Here is a 26,809-nt window from a genome sequence, read left to right as displayed (position 1 = left end):
ATGCTTGCATTGAAAATTTTTATTCTCCTCATGTTTCAATTGATGACAAAGAGGTCAATTAATTACTGGCGGGGTGATTGGAACTAAATTCTCTTACCTTCTCTAAGGCAGCACCCTAACTGTTCTTAATACAAGAGAGGCAGCATTTCACTCTTCATTAACTGTACTAATTATAGTTTCTCAATCACCACAGCCATGTCTGCACTCTCGTTACATCTACCAATAGAGAAGATGGGACCTAAACCTATAGGATAGAGCAGGGGTGTCACCACCATGGGAATCGAAAAGGGAAACCTGGCGTGAGAATCTGATCTATGTGACATCAACCTAGATCATATTTTATAGTAATGATATAAATATATATTGGGGTGAAAGGGAGAGAAAGAAACTCTAAAAATGTTCTTTAGTCAATTACCTATCTGATATTTGAGCTTCTGCCTCATAGTCAGCTCACTGAATTATATGCCACTTCATATACTGTTCACTTTAACAGAAATAAAGGCTGGAGCAAAAGCAAACAAAGCAATAACAAAACAAACCCTTAAGCTAATGGAAATAAATGTACTCAGGCAATGACTTTGCTCCTGCCATCTTGAAGTATGCCAAACTTCTTTGGGCTAAAAAGTTATCACTCCTATCTTTCAAAGTAGTTTTATATGAAATTAAGTTGCTGAAGCATAAAGAGGATTTTGCATAGATGAGAAAATGTTTTCAAAATCTTAAGGGTAATTTTTTCATTATATCATTTTAGTAGATTTATGTAGCTTAATTTATTGTAGTGTACATTTTCCTTTAATCATGAGCCTTATCTAAATGATGCTGGAATTTGACTTGTGGAGAAGAGAGCACCTTCCCAGTATATGTCTTTACTTTTTCTTTATCTTCAGGATTAGAAAAGTAGGTAGACTCTGGTCTAAGGTGTAAAATATCAAAACAAGAAGCAGATAAACACTAATCATCCACCCTGAGAGTTAAGAGTATGTCTCTATACCTCTAATCCCTTCTCTACTTTCTCTTTCCTCTTCTCTACTTTCCTAGAGGATGATCAAAATTAGAAATCAGATCAAGTTGGTGAGTTGTCAATTTCTAGCCCAACTAATGAAATACATTTTTCTGTTTGACAAGGTTGGGATGGAGTGTGAGTTATTATTTTAGGTATAAATTATAACCCTTTCATCATCTTCAAACTTGCTAGTTTTTATTAAGATAAGAAATAAGCAGGAACAAGAAGAGAGAAGCTATTATAAGAGTCCTTTTGTTGTTATTCAATGAGTCTCTACCAACCAGAAAGTTCAGTCAATATGCCTTATTAAATACTATGTTACCACCTTAAGAAAATTAATGACAATCTGTCCACATTGAAAACTATAGTACAAGGAAATCAACCACCAGAGGCAAGTATTTATAGTGGTCACAATATGACCCAGATATCAGAACATGTGAATTCATTTTCCAGCTCTGCCATACAATAGGTATGTGATTTGGGTGAAGTTACTTCCTTCTGGTTTAGTATTGTCTCTTGAAACATGGAGATATCAAAGAAAACTACTTGGAAGGAATGAATGAAATAATAAACACAATGTGTTTCAAATAGTGCCATATGGTAAAAAGAGTATGCAAATGTTTGCTGTCATTATTATTCATGCAAAACACTGTCTATACTGTGAGGCTCTGTAAAACCTCTAGGTATTACTATCATGATATTAAAATATTATGCAGAAGAAGAAGATATGAAGTCATGTTCTTAAAATTGGCAGAAATAGAAAGAAGATGCTTGGGGAAAGAAGGGGGAGGGAGTAGGGAAATAAAGAAGAGAAGGATGGAGCAAGGGGAGGAAAAATGAATTAAACCAACAGTGTCCCTGAACCTCTGGCTGGAAACTATAGGACCGACGAATGTCTGTTATTAAGGAAATTTACTCAGCAAGTGAAAAATAACTGAGTTCTGGTTAGGCTGCATGCATGAACTTTTTAGTTAAAGCCAAATATCTCAACTGCTGCATCTGTGCGGGTTAAAACACTAATGTTTCCCAGGGCATAGCTAAATCTGCAAATTCACACAATGTTTAATGCTTATTTCTTTGTCTTTTATCCTTGTCTTTCACTCCTCAAACATGGTACTATGCCCAACAATTATTTTCTGAACAGAATGACAACTGTTTATCCTCAGTAGAGAAATTATGACAAAATACACTGCCACTATCATTTTTGAAATTTAAAAATAAAAAAGCAGACAAAGACATCCTTATCATTTGGGGTAGCAGATAGCTTGCTGCATCCTCACATCAACCTCTTCTTGCAGCATTATTACAATTCTCCCTAAGAGTCAGCTGAAACATAATCTTAGCTACTTGGGAGGCTGAGATCAGGAGGATTATGGTTCAAGGCCAGTTCAAGGTCCTGGGCAAGTTTGCAAGACCCCATCTGACCTGACTGCATGTGCCTGTCATCCTAGCTATACAGGGAAGCACAAACAAGAGGGTCATGGGTTCAAGCCTGCCCGGGCATAAAGTGAGATACTATCTCAAAAATAACCAACCCAAAAGAGCTGGCAGAGTGGTTCAGGTGGTAGAATGCCTGCTTAGCAAGTATAAGGCCCTGAATTCACCTTTCAATAACCAACAAAGGGAAAAAAATTTCTTACTAAAAGCTGTTTTCAGAAGAAATATAAACACAGACACATTTATTTGGTGCCTCAGCACCTGCAGGTTTAGAGACAGAAGCAGGAAATAGCTTCCATGACTACAGAATACATTTGGGATCACTCAGTACAGACTTCTGAACATGTTGTCATGATCTTTGACCCTCCCCACCTTATCTCTCAGCAGCATGTGACACTGTAGTGACAGTCACAGGCCAGGGTGGGGTCCCTCAAGCAAACGATGCTTCTCTTTGCCTCTGTGTTGTTACATGTGTATCTCTCTTGGCCTGGGCTCTTGCATTTCTAGTAAACTTCAGTGACTGTCCCGGAAAGATGCTTCCAGATGCAGACTCTCTTCAATATTGCCCATTCCAACTACTGCTGATAAATACTGGTGCTTTTTATATATATATATTTTTTTGTGGTATAGGACATTAAATGCAGGGTCTTGAGCTTAACTAAATGCCACACTTACAGGGTCTTGAGCTTACTTACTGTCACTTGAGCCACATCCCCAGTCCTTTTGCTGTCAGTTACTTTGTCACAGGGTCTCTGCTTTTGCCCAGGATAACCTCAGACTGTGATCCTTCTTCCTTTGCCTTCCAAATAGCTAGGATTATAAGCATGTACCACCAGGCCAGCCATAATTACTGGTTCTGTTTCTCCTAGGAGACTTTGGACTCATCTAGGATACAACTTATTTCTTGATCAGTTTTTATTCTCTTGTAAATGTTTATAAAACAGACCAAGGCATTAAAACAGCTCTTCTTATAAACAAAAAAACCCTGACATCAGGGGAATTAAACAATATGTCTAGGGCCATCAATATTAATAACAAAGACCCAAGGAGAGTTAATATTCTTCAGTAAAAATGAACTAGTTTCTAGAACTTTTATTGGATTTTTAAAATGTGGACTTAATATGAAAAGAACTCTGCAGACATCGTAATCATCCTCCATCTTTTTTCTGAATTGCTTCTATAGATCTCTTTTGAAGAATGAGAAGGAAATATTGTGGAAGATAGAATAACTTGTGGTGGAAAATCAGTGATATTAAGTGTCGAACAGGAAGCTCATGAGTACTGAAGTTCTGACAACAGAAGGCAAGGGGCTAACTACCTGATCTATATTCATCTTCATTAGATCAATATACCTAGATGCTAATAACTCATCTTAAATAATACAGACCGAAGGAGAAGCGAAGTAAGCAGCTCAGGGATAATCAGCACATCTACTAATTGGCTGAATCAAACATGGACTTTGTTTTCCTTGACTTCAAAGCTCCCTCCAGCCCTAGTTCTTGAGCCCTTCTCAGTGCACATTTACCACTCTCTCCCTAAAATCCAAATGTCATTTAAAAATCAAAATCATACTCTTAAAATAGAGTCTTTTTTGGTTTTCACTATAGTTCTCTTTTGAAGTTAAAAACTTGCTAAAACAAGATAGCATTTGTTGACCTCAATGCAGAGAAACTAAAGCAGATACCTTAAAAGCAACTGAGGCCAACAGGAGAAGGGGACCAGGAACTAGAGAAAAGGTTAGATCAAAAAGAATTAACCTAGAAGGTAACACATATGCACAGGAAATCAATGTGAATCAACTCCCTGTATAGCTATCCTTATCTCAACTAGCAAAAACCCTTGTTCCTTCCTATTATTGCTTATACTCTCTCTTCAACAAAATTAGAGATAAGGGCAAAATAGTTTCTTCCTGGTAGTGAGGGAGTAGGGGGAAGAGAAAGGGGGTGAAGGGAAAAGGAGGGGGTGGGGGGGAAGGGGAGAGAAATGATCCAAACATTGTATGCACATATGAATAAAAGAAATAAAAAAAAACTTGCTTTGGAACTAAAGACACTTCAGGATTAATTATTTCCAGAGAGCTTGGGGCTTCACATGGGAACAGGTGCAAAGACCTCTGGACAACATCCATTGATGGCCAAAGCCAATTAGCAATAGTGAACTTACATGAGAACAAGGATTAGGAAGCAGAAAACTAGAGTTATGTGAGATTCCCCCAAGAGGAGTAGGTCTCCTACAAGAAAAAAATAAAAGGCTCAAGCATGAAAAATATGAACTATGTTGGTAGGGAAAAAACGTGTCTGAAGTTTAAAAAAAAGGGGTATGCATGGAAGAACAAAGATTTTTAAAAGTCCAAATGGAAATAAGCTTTGAAACTTGAGAAACTGGTTGCACTTCTGAGTTCTAATAACTACAGAAGTTCAGCAAGAATAAAAGACTATAAACAAAGAGATACACACTAGTTTGGGATGCAATGTTTCATCTAAGGTGATATGCTGTGTCTTTATGTCCTGATAGATTTGTTTACAAGATGCAGAACGGCTGCTAGCTGGGAAGAGACTTTCTGTACCTTTATATCTCACTTAGTGAGGTTGGGCCCTTAACTATGGAACAAAGAAAACATCTTCTCAGATTGCCAACTGACAGGTCTATCTTCACTACAGAAGCCACACTGGGAGTTTAATCAGTAGGTACTTTTAAGTTAAGTCTGAGGGGTCTGCATTAAAATATATTCACTTCTGTTCTGTCTAAAGATCATAACAGTCTATTTTCTGAGAGAAAAGGACCTGAAAACAAGGCTTCACTGCTGATAGATCAGGTGGAGATGTTAACCGGGAAAAGCAGCTCTTTTTACAGAAAGGCTCTCTTTGTTCTGGTTGCTCCTGCTGTTGGTACTAGCAATTTTGATCACAACAAAGAGTTTCTGTGAACTGTAAATTTAGTTAGGAATTGATCCAGGCACACACTTGGGTTAATTGTCTGCTGTGTGCCGAGCGGTGAGCTTGTCGCCATGTGGTCAACATACAGAGAAGCTGTAACACCTGATCAGGAGAAGCTGAACACAGCATACAACTAGAATGTAAGAAAAGCAAAACAGCAAGTGCTAACTGAACTACTTTAAACCAGCAAGATTTCTTTCCTTATTTTTCCTTTCTTATTATGTCAATTTTACTGGCTTTAGCATAGTCTAAGGGTTTGGACAGTGACAGGAAGAGAGCAGGATTTCATTGATTCCAAGGAGCACAATTTTGTCCACAATGTAACATCTCTGAAATTGATATGTAAAAAAATATGATAATTATTTCTGCAAAGCATTTACTGCTTTCGTGGCACATAAAACCATGGAACATGTTAAAATTGGTGCTCTCTAGATTTGATGGGATAAGTAATAACTATTAAGACTACTAAACACATGTATCAGGGACCCTGATGTGCATTGTGTATGTATAAATTTATTTTAATGATTTTATAAAGTAAATTGTATGATTACTTCCTTTGCAGATGGAGAAACTAAAATACAAAGAGGTTCAATTATTTGCTTCATGTCACACGTGAAACAGGATCTAAATTTAGACCATTTGACTCCAGATCTGTGCACTTGGTCACTTTGCTACTATTTTTATTTTTTTGCTACTATTTCTACCAGTAACTCAATGAATTAATGGCCCTGTGTGGCAGGCAGAGAGATCAGGATCCAATTTGAGAAGCAGAAACACTGTTGTGTTATAGAAGTGACTAAAGACTCTCCCACTCCTATCTCAATCCTGTAGAATTAGAAAATTCTGTTTTAGAACAGTAAACATAGCCACTTAACTTGGTTTATCCAGGCCAAGTATGAAAAAGTTGTTAGTGCTTTTTATTTCATGAAATCACTATTTTTTCATGTTCCATTACATAAACCATGATAAATTTATTCAAAATTAGAAAACAAAAGTCTCTTAGGCTTATGTGTTAAAAATACTTAAAAAATGGAGGCTTTCCCCTTGTCAATTTCACTTTAATTTTGCATAAAACATGCACAATTGCATAGTCACCTTTTGCTTTGTTTTTTCAGGAAAATAAGGGAGTCACTTTTGACATATCCAGTGCATTTAAAGGTAGGAGAAAAGAAAAACATAAACATATATCTATAGGAGTGTTGTTAGATTTCCCACTGGTGTCTGTACAATGTTCTAAAGTATATACAGCCTCATGAGTTTACACATAAATAATAAACCAATTGAAAACAGAGATCACAAGTGGTTTTGCATTATGAATGCTAAGAAGTTTGCAAAGTATTTACTTAGAATAGCTTTATAACTGCAAATGTTCTCTGGCACACATTGGTCAAATATACCAAAACCTTTTCATAGGGAAAATAGAAATGTTTTTGTTTTGTGGTCACTGCTTTGATGACAGACAATTTTTGTCTCTTCTGTGAAGAAGTACGATGTTTATCATTGGGAATAGACAAACCATCTGTAGAGAAAAAGAATGCATCCTTAGCATATCACAGAAAAACCACTGAGTATTTCCAGGGATGGTCATGCAATGCACAATGGTAACTGAGGTATTTTCAGTGGAAATATTTTGATCTTATTGAAGACTATGGTTCCTGGATTCTACAATCAGAACATACTATGACATAAACAGTAAAAGATTTAGTTCTCTGGAGGAGATAAGTTCAGGAGCAGGGAAGAAGAACAACAAGACATGAATTTGTGACTTGGTTCAACCACATAGTAGTATGTGACTCTAGGGAAGTCACTGCTTTCTCAGTCTCATGTTCCTTACCTCTAAGATATGGTGTTAAGCCACATGATCATTGAGGATCATGATCATGATCATGATACCTACTTCTCCACAAGATAGGATCTAAGCAATGTTTAATGTCTCTACATATGTAAGCACTGTCTCAGTATACTTCATTATTCATCTAGGAAACAATATATCTTATTCCTTGACCTGTCTTACTAAAATGTTACAGAGTTTAGTATATTCAACAAAGACACAATACATATGATGCTATAAAAACATAACAGGGCCTTGATATCTGCAACATTTCCTATAAGAGCCTTATTATCATTGGTGGAGACAGGAGTTGTGAGAACATCACCGTGGGTATGAGAAGAAATTCTTAGCACATTTGGATGATAAATGGTGGAAGACACATAAGTGCTGAGATTTCAGATATTCTACTTCTATTGATGGCAGCAAAGAAGTTGAGCCTTGGCTTGGTGATAGAATGAAATAGACCAAAAATGCTCTTCAGTTAGGACTTCTGTGAACTAGAGAGTTTCTTGCCTCTTTCCAATCACAGTAAAAAAGATCACTTAGAATAATTTTAGTAGACAACTTTACAATGATATTACAAAGAGAGCTAGCACTGATAAATTTGAAACTGGTTGTTTGATAAATGTCCATGTCTGTGTGGCCCTCATGGCAGAGTATAGAATGGCTTAAGAGGAAACTTATAAGTAAGCATTAGGAACTTGGAAGAAATTTTATTCTTGTAACTGTGTCTAAAAAGAAAGTTATTATCTCAGTCCAGACCACAAATATGTATAAAAGCTAGGATGTATCTAAAGTACATTGTGTGATTTGAGAAATTATTTCTATGGGAAACCAAACAACATCTTGAGTACAAAATTGGGAGCTGGTTTCACATCTTCTCTAACTTTGTGCCATTTTTGAAAGTGACTGACCTATTGGTCAGTGACTACTGGGAGTCCTGACCAATAGGGACTAAGCAAATTCCTCTAGTCAACAGTGTATTGAATTTATTGGTAGAAACAGAGTGGGAGTTATACATATCATTAAGAGTTAAAAGATTATCATTCACATTACCAAGGAGAATTGCACCAATGGGAAGAAGTCAAGTGATATACTTCTCAAGTGTTGCTTGTACATTTAGGTAATGTAAACATGTGTTTTAAACAAAGAACTGCCTGGGTTAAATCTCATTTCCTTTCCACCATTAAACCACTTCAATCTCACCTTTGACTGTGGCAAGCCAGGCAATAGAAGCTCATTTCAATTCTTGACCTTACCTGTTCAGTTTTCATTTTACCCAACTCTATACAATAAGCAATTTGTTCCATCATAACAATTTACTCAGTACTACCCTTTCCACATATAATTTTTCTGCAAAATCATCACCAGGGTATCTTGTGAAAATGAAGACTGATTCAGTAGGTTTGAGACAGTATCTCAATTTCTGCATATTAAATAATTTCCCACAAGATGCCAATGCTACTGGTGTCATTCAGACCTTGAGGAGGAAAGTATCAGAGCATTAATTTCTATTTGCCTTTGAATCTTCCCTTGGCGAAATGCTCTTCTTTCCTAGTTCCACTGAGTGCCATCAACTCTTCGATACCTTTCCCAGTGCTCCACCTCACTCTGACTCATTCGATTAGCCTGTAGGAATAGTTCCTTAGTATACTTCTTCCTATTTTTGTATGCATACGTCTGTCTTGGTAAACTAGACATCCTACAAGTATAGATTCTTATATCTTTTATATTCCTGTCACTTTTCATAGCCTAGCACTGCAGTAGTACACTGGATAATTACTGGATTATCTTCCCAGATCAGAAGCTCCCTTCTATGGAAACTTCCCTTTTTTCTATCCAAGGAATGACCCAGGTCTATACATGTAATGTGACCAGCTATACCTTAATATGTATTCTCCACAACAGAGTTTAGAGTTTTTTCTCTGGCATTTGGAATTTTACTAATAAGAAAAAAATGTAATCTCTTTCTTTAGGGGACCTATATTATAAATGAAAATATGACCAGCGATCATATTTTCTGAGTGTGGAAGAGAAGAAGCTGGTCTGCAGAGCGGGAAGAATGAAACCAGACCTGGGAACCATAAAGATGAGAGTTCCAAGGAAGATGTCAGGAAAATGCCATAGCCTGTTGGTTCCAGATGATGGTCCTTGAAGCATCTCTGCCCTGGAATTCTTTGCTTGTTTAATGAACCAACTGCTCTTCTGTTTTCCCTTAAGCAAGTTATATGTCTTATAATCAATGCAATCTAATCCAGATTTGTGTATATATTTTGCTGATGATGACTGCTGATTGAATCTATTTGCCATTGCAGAAAATGGGTAAAATGAAGACTTACACTTTACCCTAATCCAATGACATTCCTTAAATTCAAGTCCTTAAGTGTTCTTTTAAAATGGAGAATATCATGGTTGACTGACTGAACTTCTGGGGCTGAGATCAGAAAACTAACTTTTTCTTCATTTTGTGACACCATTTTGTTATATAGCCCAGGCTGGCCTTGAATTCAATTTCCACCTGTCTCAGCTCCCAAGTGCTAGGATTACAGGTGTGCACCACCCCATCCACCTCCAGGGATCTAAATTTTTAAGTAAGCCTCTAAACAATGCTTACAATTTTGTTTAGCAAAACCTGCACATATTTTCTGATTTATTGTAAAGTCAATGTACCAGCCTCGTACATTGACTAATGAGAGCCATACCGACTTTAAGGGGGGAGGCACTTTTTTCCCTGCATTCTACTTGTCACCTTCAAATTGTGACTACTTACATTCTAGTAGGCCTTTCAGATTTATGTTGGAAAATAAAAATCTAAACTGTTTGTAAAGACCTCCAGAGATGGTGTCACACTAATTTCTCAGTTCCTTCTTTTAGCTGTCATTCAATTCAATGATGGGGTCCAATTGCCTTTGCTTTAGTAAAAGAAGTCTCTTGTATGGTCTAATTATACTACACTACAATTTAACCCACCTCCTCCTATTCTGACCTCAAGATCAGTGCAAACAGCTTTCATGCCTCTAACCTTTGTGTTAGTCTCAGAATCAGAGTGACAAATTAAGCTTTATGCATTTTAAGAGGTCTCAGCAAACATCAATTCATTGTGATTGTGCCAAAATCATTAGGTATTTAAAAGCAATATTCATTTTCTTTCCACCATTTTCTTCACTGACAACCAGTTAAATTCTTTTCATATTTGTATGAAAGCTAATAAGAAAAATTTCCCCAAAGTGTTGCTCTGAAATATTATGTAAAGGCCTTAATCCTATTATCACAGATGAGTGCAACACTTAAATATCTCCTTCATGGCTGTTAAGGCACAGTAGAGTCAACTCTACCCAGGGAGCTGTAATCACAGATCATCATCATCATGATAAACGATAAAGACTCAGTGTGGGCTATCATGTCGGTGGCTAACGCTACTGGGGGAGTTGTTAATGGGAGCACTGCCAGCATGCAGTTCATAACTACTGTAAGGAGCGCCTGTGATCTCACGGCTAAATGAGGCTCATTAGAGTAGCTTTACATGTAACATTTCTTGAGAAATTCCATGCTTAAAGGAGGCCAATCATTTTGTTCAATGGATACAATTGGAATTGCCTGAGTGATGCAAATATTATCAATGGTTTAAAGTTATACCCGGAGAGAGTGAATTAAGAGCTTATTAACCAGTTCAGCTATTTCATTTTTATCTTTTTGTGACCCATTACATAATCCATAATCACAAATAAGTAATTAAAGAAAGGCTGTGAAGAAAATATCACACAGCAGAATGATAAGAATCATGACAATAAAGAGCAGGTTGGAATAGGGGAAGATTCCTGGGTGGCAGAAATTTACACTTAAGAGTTTTTTGTGTTGCCCCTGGTGTATTCATCATTTGCCTTATTTCTCTGCTAAAACTCTATATGCATCCTTAAGCACCAAATGAGAAACTACAGAAACTGTTTTCAAGGCTACTGTATAATTTAAAAAGAGCCATTATGATCTAAAGGAAGAGCATGGAAGAATATGAAGCATTGCATTTAAGAAAACAAGATGATCCACAACCCAAGGTAAATTTCTCCAAATTGAAAAATTTCAAGCATTCTATTGAATACTTAAAGCAGAATAAAGGAAAATATAACTTAACCAATAAGCAAGAGAAAAGAAATCTTTGTGCTCTGTCAACTAGCTGGCAGAGATGTTGGAATATGCAAATTGTAAAAAGGCTTAAGAATGGAAATAGATAGGAGCACAGACATGTTTTGCTTATCCAGCATAGTGAATAAAAATAAAATTTAGAGATGTGAAGAATTTAGGAAGGTCATGCAGATACTCAGATTGCCATAGATCCTGCTGCTCCACAATCTCTTAATGGAACTTTTTTCATATTCATGTTAACCTTTTGGCAATTGAAGCTGTCCTGCTCTAATAGTTTCTTACTTTATGATAAAATAGATGTGGTAGGGACAAAAAGACTACCCTTTGCACCTTCCTGCATTTGATGTTGATATAATAGAGACCAAGAAAGGCAGAAGGCAGGGTAGTGTTTTAAGATTCCAATTAAGTAAATCAATAGAAAGCCTTTATGATATAATTTGGGGAACTTCTGTTTGTGAAAAAATATAAGTACTTTAGTTGTACATTTAAATCTTATGCTAAGTGAAATTTAAGCTATTAGAATAATGACAGTCAGCTATCAGTAATTCATGAATTGGCTTTACCATTGGTCCCTGTTGCTATGGAATACCAGGTATATCCAACTTTTTGTTTAACAAGTCCAAACACATACACACACATACACACAGGCTTATAATTTATCTTCATCAAGAATTCACATGGAACCATTAAGGGTTCTGGTATTTGAATACAGTTTTCAGTTGACCATTCTTTCAGAAATAGGTAACTTTCTGGGATTGCATTACCATCTTAATATTAATGTTAGTATTATTTTAGACTGACTCGTAAAATCATGCACATGTATTCAATAATTAATAGGGATTTCAGGCTATGGAAAACAGAGTGCTAAGAAATCTACTTCTTCCTTGTCATCTCCTTTTTCTTTTTCTTTTATTATTCATATGTGAATACAAGGCTTGGTTCATTTCTCCCCCTGCCCCCACCCCCTCCCTTACCACCCACTCTGCCCCCTCCCTCTCCCCCCCACCCCCTCAATACCCAGCAGAAACTATTTTGCCCTTATTTCTAATTTTGTTGTAGAGAGAGTATAAGCAATAACAGGAAGGAACAAGGGTTTTTGCTGCTTGAGATAGGCATTGCTATACAGGGCATTGACTCACACTGATTTCCTGTGCATGGGTGTTACCTTCTAGGTTAATTCTTTTTGATCTAACCTTTTCTCTAGTACCTGTTCCCCTTTTCCTATTGGCCTCAGTTGCTTTTTAAGGTATCTGCTTTAGTTTCTCTGCATTGAGGGCAACAAATGCTAGCTAATTTTTTAGGTGTCTTACCTATCCTCACCCCTCCCTTGTGTGCTCTTGCTTTTATCATGTGCTCATAGTCTAATCCCATTGTTGTGGTCATCTCCTTTTTCAATGAGAATTCTCATCATGAATCAATCTCAGATATTGTGAAGCTTATCATTTTAGAACATTTTACAAATTTAGAACCAAAAAGGATGTTAAACTCATTAAATAATATTAAACAGATGTAGAACACCTATAAAAAATACAATTACCATATTTGTATTGATTATACAAATGCTTTAAGTTAACTATTCATTAAACATTTTCATATCAGATTCTGATTTCATGTTTAAATGAAAAGTCACTCATGGTATTTTTTTAAGAATATGGTCAAAAAGCAGAGAGACTCTTGAAAGTACTGTCAAGTATAAACACAATGCATTACCTCATATTCCTGGGAAAACTTCAAGTTGTCATTTGCTTTCAACCTTTCAATGTGGTCTGCAAGTTCTAAGATAGGTATTGGAGGATGGCTAGCCATACCTATTAAAAAAGGAAAGAAGAAACACATTTGAAAACAAATGAAAATGATGTCAAGTTTTCCAAAATACAGAGAATACTGTAGTTAGAAATGGCCTGAAAACATGTGAGTAGTATAGATGTTTTAGGTGGGGAAGCAGGCAAATAGTTTGGTTACTCAAAGCAGGACATGCTCTGAAGGGATGGATTTTGTAGCCAAATAGAAAAGTCACCAAGCATAATCCCCAAACTAGCACTCCTAGTGTAAAAGAAAGTGTTATTGTGCTACAAATCAATGAGGTTAGCTAGTGGAAAAAACTGTCAGTCAGGCTTGATGTCAACTTCTGCTTTGAGTAATGACTGTTATGTCATTTCAAACTCCTTCTCCTGCACTGTGTGAAATGGAAATTGTGTGGAATTAAATGGTGTAAAGTGAACTTAGAAAACAGACACTGAGATAGGCCTAAAAGAGAAAGAGTAGCTGTATAGGAAACATAAAGTGACTTATGCATAATCAAGGAAAACTAACTTGAAGAATGAAGGTTACCAGGGTAACCGGAATCATCTGAACCTGCAAAGGAAATGATGGTGTAAATAAAATAAAATAAAATAGAACAAATTTGTTAAAAAAAATGAAATGGATAGCCTGATGTACTTCTAAAAAAGACTAATAAAAATGCTACAAGTTTTGGCAGGATTTACCATACACTGTGACTACATTATGGTTGTTTTAATAATTCACAAACTTATAAGTGGCTGACATTCACATGCGAACATGGACACAAGGAATGGCATGCATCACAGCTCATTGACAACAATCACAGACAACACACCAGACACCAAACTCAACTTCAAAATGTTTCCACAAGTAGCAGATTGTAGAGGTTGGGGTTATAACCTTTTCCTGGACATTTATAGACAGCCACACTAACAACTTGATAGTATTTTGCCCAAGGATCCATTTTTCAAGCCCCAGCAAGCCTACAATCTACTTCAGGTGTAAACATCTTTGCTCATAGTGGGAAATGAATTCAGGAAAGTGAGCACGTGGTGAAAGGAAAAGGAGAGAAAAAAGGTCGCAAAAGAAAGAAAGCAGAAAAGAGGGCTGACATGTCTTAGTTCAGTCTGCCAGCTGAAGACACTGATTTCATAGATTTTGTTCAGAGTAATCTGACTCCTGGGTCTTTCTGTTGTTTTCTTCCTTTTCACATGATCTGTACTTTGTTTCATTATTATTTATTTTGCAAGATTATTTTGAGAGTATCTGCTGACTCAAATTTTAAAGACACAAATTCCAGCTGGCTAGAGACCTGAACTAGCATGCCCCCAGCGAAGGCTCTGAAGTAGAAAACTCAGGAGGGAGAAGCTCAAACTGGAAGCCACATTGACATTCAGCTGTCACTGTGACCCTCTGGAGGATTTTACGCTGGGGAAGGATGACCATTAAGGCAACATAACGTGGGATTACTTTATGGACACTTTAGAAATGGTGCCATTATTGAAAGTCACCCTGTCAAGTTCCCTTACATCGAGGGTCAAATTATCAATGGTTTTGGTAAATTAAAAAGCCACTTTGCTCCTTCAAGACTATCATTTAGCACAGTGCTGTGAACTGTGGTTGTTTAGCATTCATGGCTGTGAAGGTCTGCTTCCACTCTGCTATAAACGTAGCAGAGAGCCAATAAAAAATGGGTTGGTCAGAAATAGAAACTCTTTGTTGGTGATATAATTATGCATTTGGACCAAAAATTTGGAGCCCTTTCTGAAACTTTTCTGTATGGATGGTAGAATTGAACTAATTTACATTCTGCAGAGGGAGTGGGTGGGTGACAGTGATCTGATAATTAAAGTGATCTTATCCAGATGAGGCACTCCCCAGTGAAAAGAATGGAAATGCAAAGGCACAAGAGACTGTAGGCTTATCTGGAAATGGACATGGACTGATGTGGACATCGTTACAGTGCTTTAACAGAGAAAATAATAGAGACAAAGATGTTTAGACCTTTTCGAGCGAATCGTGGGAGAGAGTTATTATCATATATGGACTGAGTGGTGGGTTGGCTAGAGAGGGAGGACACAGAGCCAATCAGGGAGGCGTAGGGGACTGAATTACTGCTCAAAGCTGCAAAAAGTAAAGCCAGTTGGAGATGGGAGAAGTATTAGTATAACAGCAGTAGAAGACCATAAAAATAGCTAAAGTTGTGATCTACATATTTACTTTGGCATGCACTGGTACATGGTCTGGAAGCATTACTTTGGGAGCTAATTACAGAGAAATCCAACCAAATCTTTACTGACTCTTTCTAAATTTGAATATATATCATATGTAAAGATACCACAGTACTGAAGAATCATCATTTAAGACTTGTTAGTACTGTGTTCAAAATTCCAGTACCACCAAAAAAAATCCAAAACAAAACATTTGTTAGTATATAGCATATTCCACCAAATTTCTTGGACAAGCAAAAACAAAAGAGTGGAAATTTCACAGAAAAGGGGTGAAGTTGTTGGAACTCAAAAGAACAAAAAAGGAACCTAGGTCCAGAGTACTGGATGTGAGTTCTATGTCTTGTTTTGCCATCTGAAACAGGAACAAATCAACTTGTTATTAAGTACCTCAATTTCCTTATCTGTAAAGTAAAAGAGTGGAACTAGATAGACTCTGGAGTGACTCCCTTCTTAGAACTCTCATTTCTACCTGATAAAGAAAGGATATCTGAATAGAAGGGGGTCTTTTGGGTGTGGTTCATATGTAAGGGTTCTAAAAGTTATCACAATTTTTTTTGAGGGGTAGAGAGCACTTTTCAAAAAACAGAATTATGCCTTTGAATCATCTGCATTAATAACATGTTCTACAATTAGTCAAAAAGTATACACAGTAGGTTAGATGTCACATTACATACTTGTAAAAACTGAATGAAAACATAAAAATTATGCTAAATAATTAACATGAGATAAAACTATTCTAACATGAAGTTCCTCAGCTCATATCAGAAAACAACCATTAAGAATTTACTTTAAAATAATTTCCCATAAATTTTTCCATTGTTTAATGTTGAAAAAAATGTACATGTTATAATCAAGTTCATCATATTCTGATGAAAAAGCAGACACTACGAAAACTAAAAATACTAAGTTGCTCTTTTCAATATTTTGTATGGCAATGTGGACATTGTCCACAGTCTAGAAACCAAAAGATGGCTTTTTTTCTTTTTTAGAAACAGTACTTTCACATATGAATCTTAAGTGCTTTAAAATTTTTTTTTACAGGCTGTGCACCAGACCGGTTAGTTCAGAAGCTCTAGATGTAGAAGCAAGACATGGATATTTTAAAAGTTTCCTACCAGTGGCTCTTGGTCCTATAGAAATTAATATTGGGGGTAAAGGGAGGTCTGTAACACCATTTATTACTTTTTTCTATTAAAAAACATATCAGGATTTATAAGAATGAGAAGAACTTCCTCCTGATATATCCTTGATTTCCCTGTGACTTCCCATTAGGACACGTTAGTCTTTTTTAGCTATTCATAGCAGGAAAGAACCTGAAGCACAACTAAGAACTGATGAGGACTTGCTAGTGTCATGACCTCATCAACTCAAAGCTACAAATGCCCAACGCAAATGCATTTTAAAGGCACACATTGAATCTGAGCACAGTTTTCATACTGGAGCTATGATATCCACAGTATACAGTGTCAACATGAGAAATGACAGGTACAGCCACTGAAATCTGCCTTATGTTGAAAAAAAACCATGATGGCTACTATTAACAGGGTAACATACTTGTGATAACATCATGGTAAGTTCCTTATTAAGAAGTAAAACTTCAAAATCATGGTATTATAGCAAAAAAGTACACTAGGGATAACTTATGTGAGTGTTTTCATTTTATACAGTGCTTTCATTCTATGCAAGAGGATTAGGAAGTTCAGAAAAGTTAAATGACTTGTGTATGTTCAGTCCAGATAGGAAGTAACAAAAATGTCAATAGGCTGAAAGCATATAGTATCTTGCTACTGTCACGTTTCTAGAATGGTAGCTATGATCTCTAAACCAGGGCCAGTCTCTGATGGCTGAAGGGGCCAGGCTGTTAAGATAAATAACCATAGAGGTATAGGTATTGTACAGTAATGACTTTCACTTTCATTTTCCTGCAAGAAACAGAATTCTAGGGTCATTTTTTTGTTCCCCTGCCTTCTACAGAAGCTTAGTAAGAGTCTTTCTCTATTATGTGAAAAGTAACAATAAACATGGGTAAATGACAATGCTCAGTCCCAATGTCAGCATCATCTTTAGGACTGGTGGAGATGTGAGGGACATCTAGGGAAGCTACTCAGTCCCAGTATGCTTGCTCTACCAAGTGGAAATGCAGGACCAATTGGATCAGACGCCTCAGGTTTCAATAACTAAAAATTCAGATTCTTATAACTCCTCAGTTTTCAATATTGATTCAAAATTTTACTGAAACCAAGTGAACAGCAAGGATAAGACTTCTGTACTCTACATTTGGCAACTATGTTGTGACTGCTGTTTAAAAGAACTAAATCTTTCATTTGTATATGTGTGAATTAAAGACAAAGACTTCTCAGACATACTGCATGCTTATATCTACAAAGCAACATGAGAGATACCACGCTTTATGCTAAGGTTATAAAAATGGGTACTTCTTGCATGAGTCATCCTCTGTGGATTTGTCTAGCTTTACTTCCTCTTACACTCTTCCCCACATTAACTTTCCCAGTAAGGAAAATGAAGATCAGAAAAGTTAAAGCACTTGACTAAAGTCATCACTATAAGCATAGTATGGAAACACGGGAAATGAGATCCCAGATCTTGTCGCTTCTTGCTTAGGGCACTTTTTACTATGCCTATTGTCTCTCAAATCATTTAACACTCTTGGAAGACTGGAAATATGTAAATAAAGCTGGGCTTGTAAGACCGTGAGGGTGCTCTGTGCAGTAACACAGAGATCACATACACTATTCTTAGCTTAAGAAATTGTGTAATGTAACAAGCTCATTTAGAGTGCATGTTTCTATGGTGACAGACAGGTAAAGGACTCTCCTACACACATCTGTATTTTCCAATACTTCTAGTGAAAACATAAGTTCCCATGAAAACATAAACTGAAGGTATAAATTCTAATGTTAAAAATTGTAGTGTGAGTTAGCAGAGGATTAATAAAACTAATTTCTGATAATTTTGCTTTTAAAATGTTCTGCTCTCTTTTACTAAGTCATTTAAAGTATGCTTCAAATAACTTTATTATCCATAGTGAAATGCTTACCAAGCATAGGTAGGGCATTCCAAATCCACAAATCTAAAATTTAAAATGGTCCAATAGCTGAAATTTTCATGTCACTGTGACGATAGCAATAGAAAATTCTACAACTGACTTTATGTGATGGGTAACACCAAAAATATAAGCACAGTAAATTAATATACAAAATTATCTATAAGCAATACACATTATGGTGTATGTGAAACGTAAATAAATTTTATATTTAGGCTTTGGTCCCATTCCCAAGATATCTTAGCACGTATATTCAAATGCTCCAAAATCTAAAAAGTACAAAACACTTCTGGTCCTAAGTATTTTGGATAAAAGATACTCAACTGGTATTTGATTATTTTATGGATTCAGTTTTCTGTTGTCATTTTGGCGGCACTGGGGTTTGAACTCAGGTCCTTACCAGAGTCGCTCTGCCAGCATACTTGATTACTTCAGTACATTTTAAACCTTGCATTAAGTTCCACTAGACACTTTATAAAATTTTTGCTAAATACAGCTTTGAGATCACATAATGGTGGTACATGTAGGTGGTTTTTTCTCTCACTATATGTGTACTTGTAATGTCTACATAATATGCTCTTTGTGGTGTCCTTTTCCAACAAATTCTGATAAACACTAAGGAGCAGTTTGTGGTCACAGACCAAAAAGAATCTAATCTGTTCACCAAATCAATGACTACAGTCTTGTCAAAAGTGTGCTTTACTTAACATTCATAGAAAGAAAAATTAATTCATTAAAGATTTATTAACATCCCTTAAAATACCCTGAACAAAATTACAAATACTCTGCCCTGTTTACAATTTGTTCACAAACTTATGATAAATCAGAGATAAAAGAACATTGAGTTATAAGGGACAATTGCTTCATAGTAAAACAATAATGACACTTTCACTTAATCTATGATTTTGACCATAATTAAGTGAAATAGTCTCTAAAAAGTGCTTTCTCAGGTAAGCACTGAATTGTAGAATTAAAAATTTCATGTAAGATTTCTCAAAATGCAGAATTTGAACAAACTGTTTCTTTCTATCTAAAATTTACCATTTTGATTAAATTGATTAGGGTTTCTGTAGTATAAAGCACAAAGAACATCGCCTGTATTCTTCACGTAGGTTGAGTACTGATATTTCCCATAGAATAAAGTAAAGCATGAAGAAAATACTTATAAAAAATGGACCTTGTTAGCACAGATCCAATTAACAGTATCGATGGAACATAGGCGGTGCCTCAAGAGCTTTCAAAGCCTGTTTGGCTGCTGTGCAGGCACTTCTGCTGCTGATACCACAATTTCTGATATGTTAACTTTTTATGAGTTTGTTTTTGTTTTTCACAGCCCATCAATCACCTACCATCCATGTATGCTTTGGGGCAAAACATATTAAGGTCATCCACAGAATGAAAACGAGGCCTTTATGTTATGACGTCTCATCATCAATTCTTAAATTTCTTTTCAAAAAAATTCAAGCACATATGCTGGTTTTGTTGTTATATGGAGGCATTTGGAGGGAGGGTGTGAGCAGGGCAAGAGATACTGTAAGGTTGCACACACAGGCACAGAGAAAGGCAGTGGCTGGCACCCCTCTGATGCTACCAGTTACCCACCCCCCCGCCCAGAACCGTTATTTGTATTGAAAAGAAAGCATATTTCTCTGAAATGCTGAACTTTATTTTTTAAAAAAATTTTTATTGTTGTGCTGGAGGTACGTGGTGGCATTTGCAGAAGTTCTTATATGAATTCATCCTACATGAACTCATGCCCTCCATCATGAAATGCTGAACTTTTAAATTTGTTTTATGGGAACAAGTAGAAATATGACCACATATCTGCAATTCCTTTGGCTTTCTTACATATCACAATCTTTTGACATTATTATACTATTTTAGTCATTTTGTCCCACTCTAGAAGCCATGGGTCAAAGAGGTTAAGCTGTCAGTAAAGGATTTTTGCAGTATTTCAAAAACTTTGTAATTGGCAGTCTCTAACTAAACAGTAAGTGTACCACCCTAGTAACCTGCTGTCACATTTCTTAGGTGGTTAACATATAGAAATAGCAACAATGGTATGAAAAACTCTGGGCTTGATACTGCTTCTTATGGTATCATTTACAACAGCAAGACATGGGAAATAGCTTCCATTAATGGGATTGAGTCAATATATTTTGAAATCTAACAACAGAATATTATGAACACCATCAGCTGTAAAATGAAGATAAAAATCTAATACACTCACTTGGAAAAGGTCTATTTTATACTTAAAAGTTAAAACCGCAAATTGTGTGAATATTTGCCTATCTATCTAGTTACTATGCATTTTACCATTTAAGGAAACATATACAGAAATTAGTAAGCTTGGAAGAAAATGCATGAAGTTGTATGTGGTATAGATATTTCTGGAGGATAAAATTAGAACAGTGGTATAAAATCTTTTCCTTTTTATGTTAAATATGTTAAGAAACATAAAATTGATGGAATAAATATACCTTCTCTATATTATTCATTTGTCTAATTTATTCCATTATTGAGGTGATAAGCCTAACCTTAACACATTGATACCTATCTATACAATTAGCCTTCCATTTTAATTTTGTCAAGTTGGTGATACTAAAAATCCCTCTTCAGTTGCCTTCTATACCAGTTCTGACTGATCCTGTAAATGAACTAATTTATAAACTGATTGAATGAATGATGTAAATAGGCCTATCTTTGTGCTTTAGCTGTCCAACAGTAGACAGAATTCTGATTTGTTCCTGACTAACGTGAGTTTACGGAACTGTTAAATTGTCAGAATGCTGTCATGTTGTGCATCTGGACGGCGGGAGGGTAGTGAGGCTGAGGATGTAGCTAGTGGTAAAGCACGTGCCAAGCATGTGCAAGTTCTTGAATTTGAACCCTACCACAAAAGAAAGTAAGAAAAGAGAAGAAAAACAAAAAGAGTGCTGCCATGTGACAATTGGAATTTGGGGTAAAATTAAGAAAAAAGATCTAACTCTTTAAATCTATACTCTCACAAGATAAATAAAATGTAAGTGAATCTTTCATTCACAAGAGTTTATATATATTTTAGAAAAGTAGAGTTTATAGAAACAGTGAATTAAACAACGTGCTTCCTTTACCTTCTGAATGGCTAACTGAATTTCAAATGGCAATGTATGTTTGTCATTTTATCATTCACAACAGACCTATCAGAAGTAGAAATCAATTTGCTTTCATGAGCAAATTCTGTGTTAGGCACTGGGTATGTAAATTACATGTTTCTGTGTTTCCTTGAAAGTCATTTTTCTGAAGTGAAGAGATGAACTATTAGTGCCCTACTTACACGTATCATTAATAAATAATCTCAAATATTATAATGGATGGGGATAAGTAATCACCATTCATAAGTATCATGCAAATAAAAGCATATTCCACACATGAAATATAAAGAATTTACAATCCAAAAATTAAGTATAATCATAGTACCTGCTACTAACACCTAATAAAGGATCACTTTATTTCATTAACCAGGAAAACCCTTGGTTTTTTTGGTGAATAAGAGGAGAGGAAAAAGCACAAAAAGCGTACTTGGTTAACAATCCCACCTTCTGTTCTCATCCTATCTGCAAATAATTAAGGCAATTCACAGCCACTGGCTCGAATCCATACTGGGTGAGGCTTACATTCACATCTCTATGAATTTCAGGGTCTGTTTCCATTGTAAACTGGTCAAATTTTCCATACAGTAGGTCACATCATAGAGCTCAAGAGGAAGACTATATCAACAAATCAAACCTGAGTGGACTGCTCGACAGAGCTGAAGGTCACAACACAATGTTTCCTGAGTAAGCAACTGTGCTAGGGTCTTAGAACAATTTCTCCTTTTCTATTTTCTTCCTCTACTACATCTCCTTCTTCATTCATTTTTGCCCTCTTTATTCCATTGTCCATTTGGTGATAAGTGCAACCTTAGTTAAATGATACTTTCTTATATACTTCTATCCCATTTTAATTTTGTAAAGATATTAGTGATACAGTGACGCTACTTCAACTGAAACATTCATTCTCACATTCAGTGGCTTATTTGAATTTAACATGCTCTCTCTATAATATTCCCACATACAGTATGTGAATAAATTTCTATGAAAATTATTGAGTTTCTCATATTTGAAAAATTGCCCCCAAAAGCACTTGAAGACATACGTCTCTTGAAAAAAAACATTCCTGGTCACTTGCTTATGTCACTTGTATCCTGTTAGCAATCTCTTTACACAGGTCTCATTCATGTTTGCATTTATGCCAGTTTCCATGCATGCTTTGCTTTTCTGCCTGGAAGCATTCACTGTTGGTATCAGTGGAGGTGAGGGTAACACTGCCATTGGTTCTCTTCTTTTGAGGCTATATTTGCCTTCCCATTCAGCCCTATACTATGCTTCTACCTGTGCTGGAACCAACCTTGATTATCACTTTGTTTCACAATGTATTAATGGGGATGGTGAAAATTTTGTCAGGAATCACTTTACACATAATTTCTTTGGTTTTTAGGTTCTCTGTACTTGGAGTGAGTCAACACAAGTACACAGATTCCTGGGCTTATTAGTAAGAAGTTGCCAGTATCCTGAAGTGGTCAGTACACTCCTGTCTTAAAATGTGGCGAAGCAAGATTTACTATCATAGTTTATTTCATATCAAGTTGTCTTAGAGGAAGACTAAGAGAGTGACTCAACAGGGAGCATCCAGGAGACACCCTGGAGGATGACTCAAGTTTGTTCAACCATAAAGCAACATGTTTATAGTGTATATTTATCAGCCCTTTAACAAACGAATGGGAGACTTTTGGCTTTATCAACATTTCTTTCACCTTTTATGCTTATGAAGCATGTTTTATCTTCTAAAGTAAGTGTTAAAAAGTTTAACCCCATTGAAATTGGAAATGTACAAAAACCCAAATTTAGGATGATTGTACAGCCACTTTGAAAATGTTGAACATTTCTTTCAATTGAAGAAATTGAAAGAAATAGTAGTCAATGCAATACACCTATATGTCAAAAGAGAAAATAAGCTAGACACAATAAATCATGTATTTTCGCAGTTCAAAGCAATTCACTAAAAATATATAGTTTAATAAACCTACAGTGCATCATACTGGGAGTTAAAACACTCACTGGACACAAAAGACATTTATCAAAAAATTCTACAATTAAATTTTAATACAAAAGGCTTCTTAGAACAGCTTGTTATCTTGTTGATTGTAAGGTATCAAGGCAGAGCCAGACAGCCTTATATTTTTAGTTCCATCTATCATTTGTTATTTGCTTTTCCCTTGGTATAAACAAACTTTGGTCAAAAAAAAGCAAAGAAGATCTATGTTTGAATTAAAAATATACAAAATGCCACTCACCAGGCATTGCATTTTTCCTCTGTTGAAGCACTTAATGTTCTTTACTTTCAGAAAAATCATATTTTTCATATCTTAGTCCCTTCATAAGTCTCCCAGCAAGAAATTTCTCCCCAGTAAAAAATGTGAAATGTGAACTGGTCATTAAGATTTAGTATATGTAATATTTAAGATAACAAGATTTTGCCTCTTTTCCTCCTTCCCTCCCTTTCTTCTTTCCTCCCTCCTTCCCGTTCTCCCTTTCTCTTTCCCATTCTCCCTTTCTCTTGCCTTTTCTGTTTTTCTCTCTTTCAGAGTACCATAAACAAACAGGAAAATATAGAACAAACCTATCCTTTCCCAATGACATGATTGATGTATACATTCATCTGTTTATTCATGCATTCACTCTATTAGATGAGAAACTGAAATCTTTCCATATTGATGTCATTGAAAATAATAAACTGTGTTAAGTATATATAATGGAGGATATTCTTATAAAAACAATTGCTCTTTGAAAATCTGAAGAATTACATTTCTTTCTGTTCTCCACCCCACTTCAGATTTGCACAAAGAATGTAATTTCCTTTCAGACTTATGCTTGGGCGAATCTCAACAATATTAAAATGAAAGACCAGGATGAAGAAAATGGCTCAAAGCAAAGTGACATATTTATCTATCAAGACAATATCATTTAGGCTAAGGAATTTCCATGAAGACTATATTAGGGTCAACATGGGTGGTGCCTCTTACCTGGTGTTTGAAAGTTAAGGCGCCTCAGTTCTACTGGGTCTGTTGGATGGTGTGAGGGGATCTCCTTACTGTTCGGTATGCTGCTCTTTCTAGACTCGGACTCTGCCCTCTTCCTATAGGGAGAAAATTAAAATTTAAGAATTTAAATAGATTTAGAAAAATAAAAAAGGAAAGAGTCATACCACCTTCCACCCTCAAGTTTTCAGTTTTAAAGCTTTTTAACCAGCTGGCTGTGTGGCATTGTTCAGGGTGCTTTTCCTCTGTTGGCCTAAAGTGACTCTCCAGGTCTAAAATTTTTATTTAAGTGGATGATCTCAAAGTCCTCCTTCAGCTCTAGGATTAAATAATTCTGTGCCTATGCCTTTAGGTTTTTGGGGGTATTTGTAAGATATACTCATAACCTTGTTCAGCAATTCTCTCTTATCTACTAGTTCTATTTATGAGAAATGGAATAGTGTGCCCTAGTAATCAATGCTAACATTGTTGTTACCATAAAGAAACTACCCGCTTCAAGCTGATCAGCTCAATCTGTCTTCTGTTCCTCTTTTTAAACATATATAATGGGTGGTCACAAAGTAGAGAAACATTGAATTTTCTCAAGAGGCAGCTAAGTACAGTAAATGCATTTCAAAATTATTAAATTATCTGACTATCTTAGGAGGAGAATTGGGACTCTTTTAAACTGGAAGAAAAAAAGACAGTGTTGGCTATTTATGGGTGTGTTCAGCTTATTGTGATTAATATTTTGTTAATGAAAGTCAACCTCAGAAAAATGAGAGAAAAAGAAATGTCATCTCATGGGTAGTCTAACTCTCCTGATGACTATTTAAGGTGCCACTAAAGGGGCCTTGTGATAAATACAATTCTTTATACAATACAGTAGATAAAGCTATCTACTGGCTTTATCATATACACTTGTTTTAGATATCATAATGTAATTTTAATGAACTTATAAGAAATACTGGATTTGTTCATAAGATTTATTTTCTTTCAAACCCAAATAACTATTTCGTCCCAGACTAAATGAGATTAAATGTTCACTTAACAAAGGAAAGCCTCTTTCAGATGTGCTTTTTTCCAAATATTGATCCCAGTAGTTCTGTGATGGAGTTTCAATTGTAGCACCTCACCCTCACTCAAAGCAAAAGCATCCTTATTTTAGGAAGGGGTCCTGCAAAGTATTTAGGTTCTTTCTGTTTTCTTTTCCATATGACTGTGGTATAACTCATTAGTGTTATTTTGGCCATGGAATCTCATTCAATGCCAAGCAATTCATTCTATGGTTAGTCAGAGGGCTAATATTAAATAGTCCTTCTTTACATCTCTTCTCATCTGTATAAAATAAGACCAACCAAGGGAAGAAGGGAAGATTGATGCAAAGGGGATGTGGACTTGATTTGCTCAAATGCAATGCCTTTGGCAAAACATACTCTATGAAATGAATTTTCTTGGGTAAGTCCTATTAGCCACAGTGTTTTGTAAGTACTTTGCATTAACCTGTGTCAGGATTTCTTTTTGTATCTAAAGGTGTCCAGTACAAGCCTCAGGACAGAATGTACTGCCCAGCCACGTTGCCAATCTGGGTCAAGCAGTGATTCTGAAATGTGCCAAAGGTACTAGCAGCTTCAGTCATATGGAGTGGAAAATGAAAAGGAAAGAAAAGAAGAGATGGAGGATAGGTGAGAAAGAGATGAGAAGGTAGAGAGATTGGAGCTCAGAAGAATAATGTAAAAGAAAAACAGTGATGTCCAGTCTCAAAGTAGTAAATTTTGCTGCATTTGTGCTATGGGTATTTGGCTCATAATACTGAGAGGTTTACTTTACCTGCAAACATGCAGAATTGGAATAGGTTAATGAAATGTCACTGACTACAGCTAGCCAGTTTCTCTCATATAAAACCAACAGTTGGTCTTCTCACTTCAAATAATGCCAGGGCCTCTTCTCAGGCTTTGGTCTTTTTACCTAAGCTGACACAGGTACATTTCTTTACTGGTATGACAGACTCAATGACTAAAACCTGGATTTTTTTTTTCCCTTTCCAAAATGGCTCTACTGTCATTTTTGCAAGATTATGGAAACAGAATTAGAGATATCTGGGCAAGGAAACTACTTTGCTCTTGCTGGTACTGTGAAACAACTTCCTTATCTTCTTTTTCTCAAAGGCCAATCTGAGTGACATTGAGATGGAAGGGTGGAAAAGAATACTCTCCTCTAAAGAAATTTAGCCCATTTCTCTTATAACAGGAAGTTGGAAATCATGTCTTGTTGTCAAGATATGAGTC

General features: G+C 35.9%; 1 protein-coding gene across 22 annotated transcripts in view; it reads right to left on the bottom strand.

Annotated features, from left to right (window-relative positions):
* Positions 1-26,809, bottom strand: part of Ptprd (protein tyrosine phosphatase receptor type D) — a 1,026,094-nt gene that overhangs the window by 98,611 nt on the left and 900,674 nt on the right. For 14 of the 22 annotated variants that reach the window (XM_074051878.1, XM_074051881.1, XM_074051876.1 and 11 more), the window contains 2 exons: positions 24,528-24,640; positions 13,058-13,155 (listed from right to left, as the gene is read on the bottom strand). In XM_074051878.1, the coding sequence (XP_073907979.1) occupies positions 13,058-13,155; positions 24,528-24,640 (211 nt within the window). Of the gene's footprint in view, positions 1-13,057; positions 13,156-13,660; positions 13,703-24,527; positions 24,641-26,809 lie in introns of all 22 variants that reach the window. The other 8 variants (XM_074051871.1, XM_074051884.1, XM_074051874.1 and 5 more) reach the window with 1 other exon arrangement.

This window comes from Castor canadensis, chromosome 13 (genome assembly GCF_047511655.1).
Source record: "Castor canadensis chromosome 13, mCasCan1.hap1v2, whole genome shotgun sequence".
Classification (NCBI taxonomy): Eukaryota; Metazoa; Chordata; class Mammalia; order Rodentia; family Castoridae; genus Castor; species Castor canadensis.
This window is presented reverse-complemented; position numbering and strand designations above follow the sequence as displayed.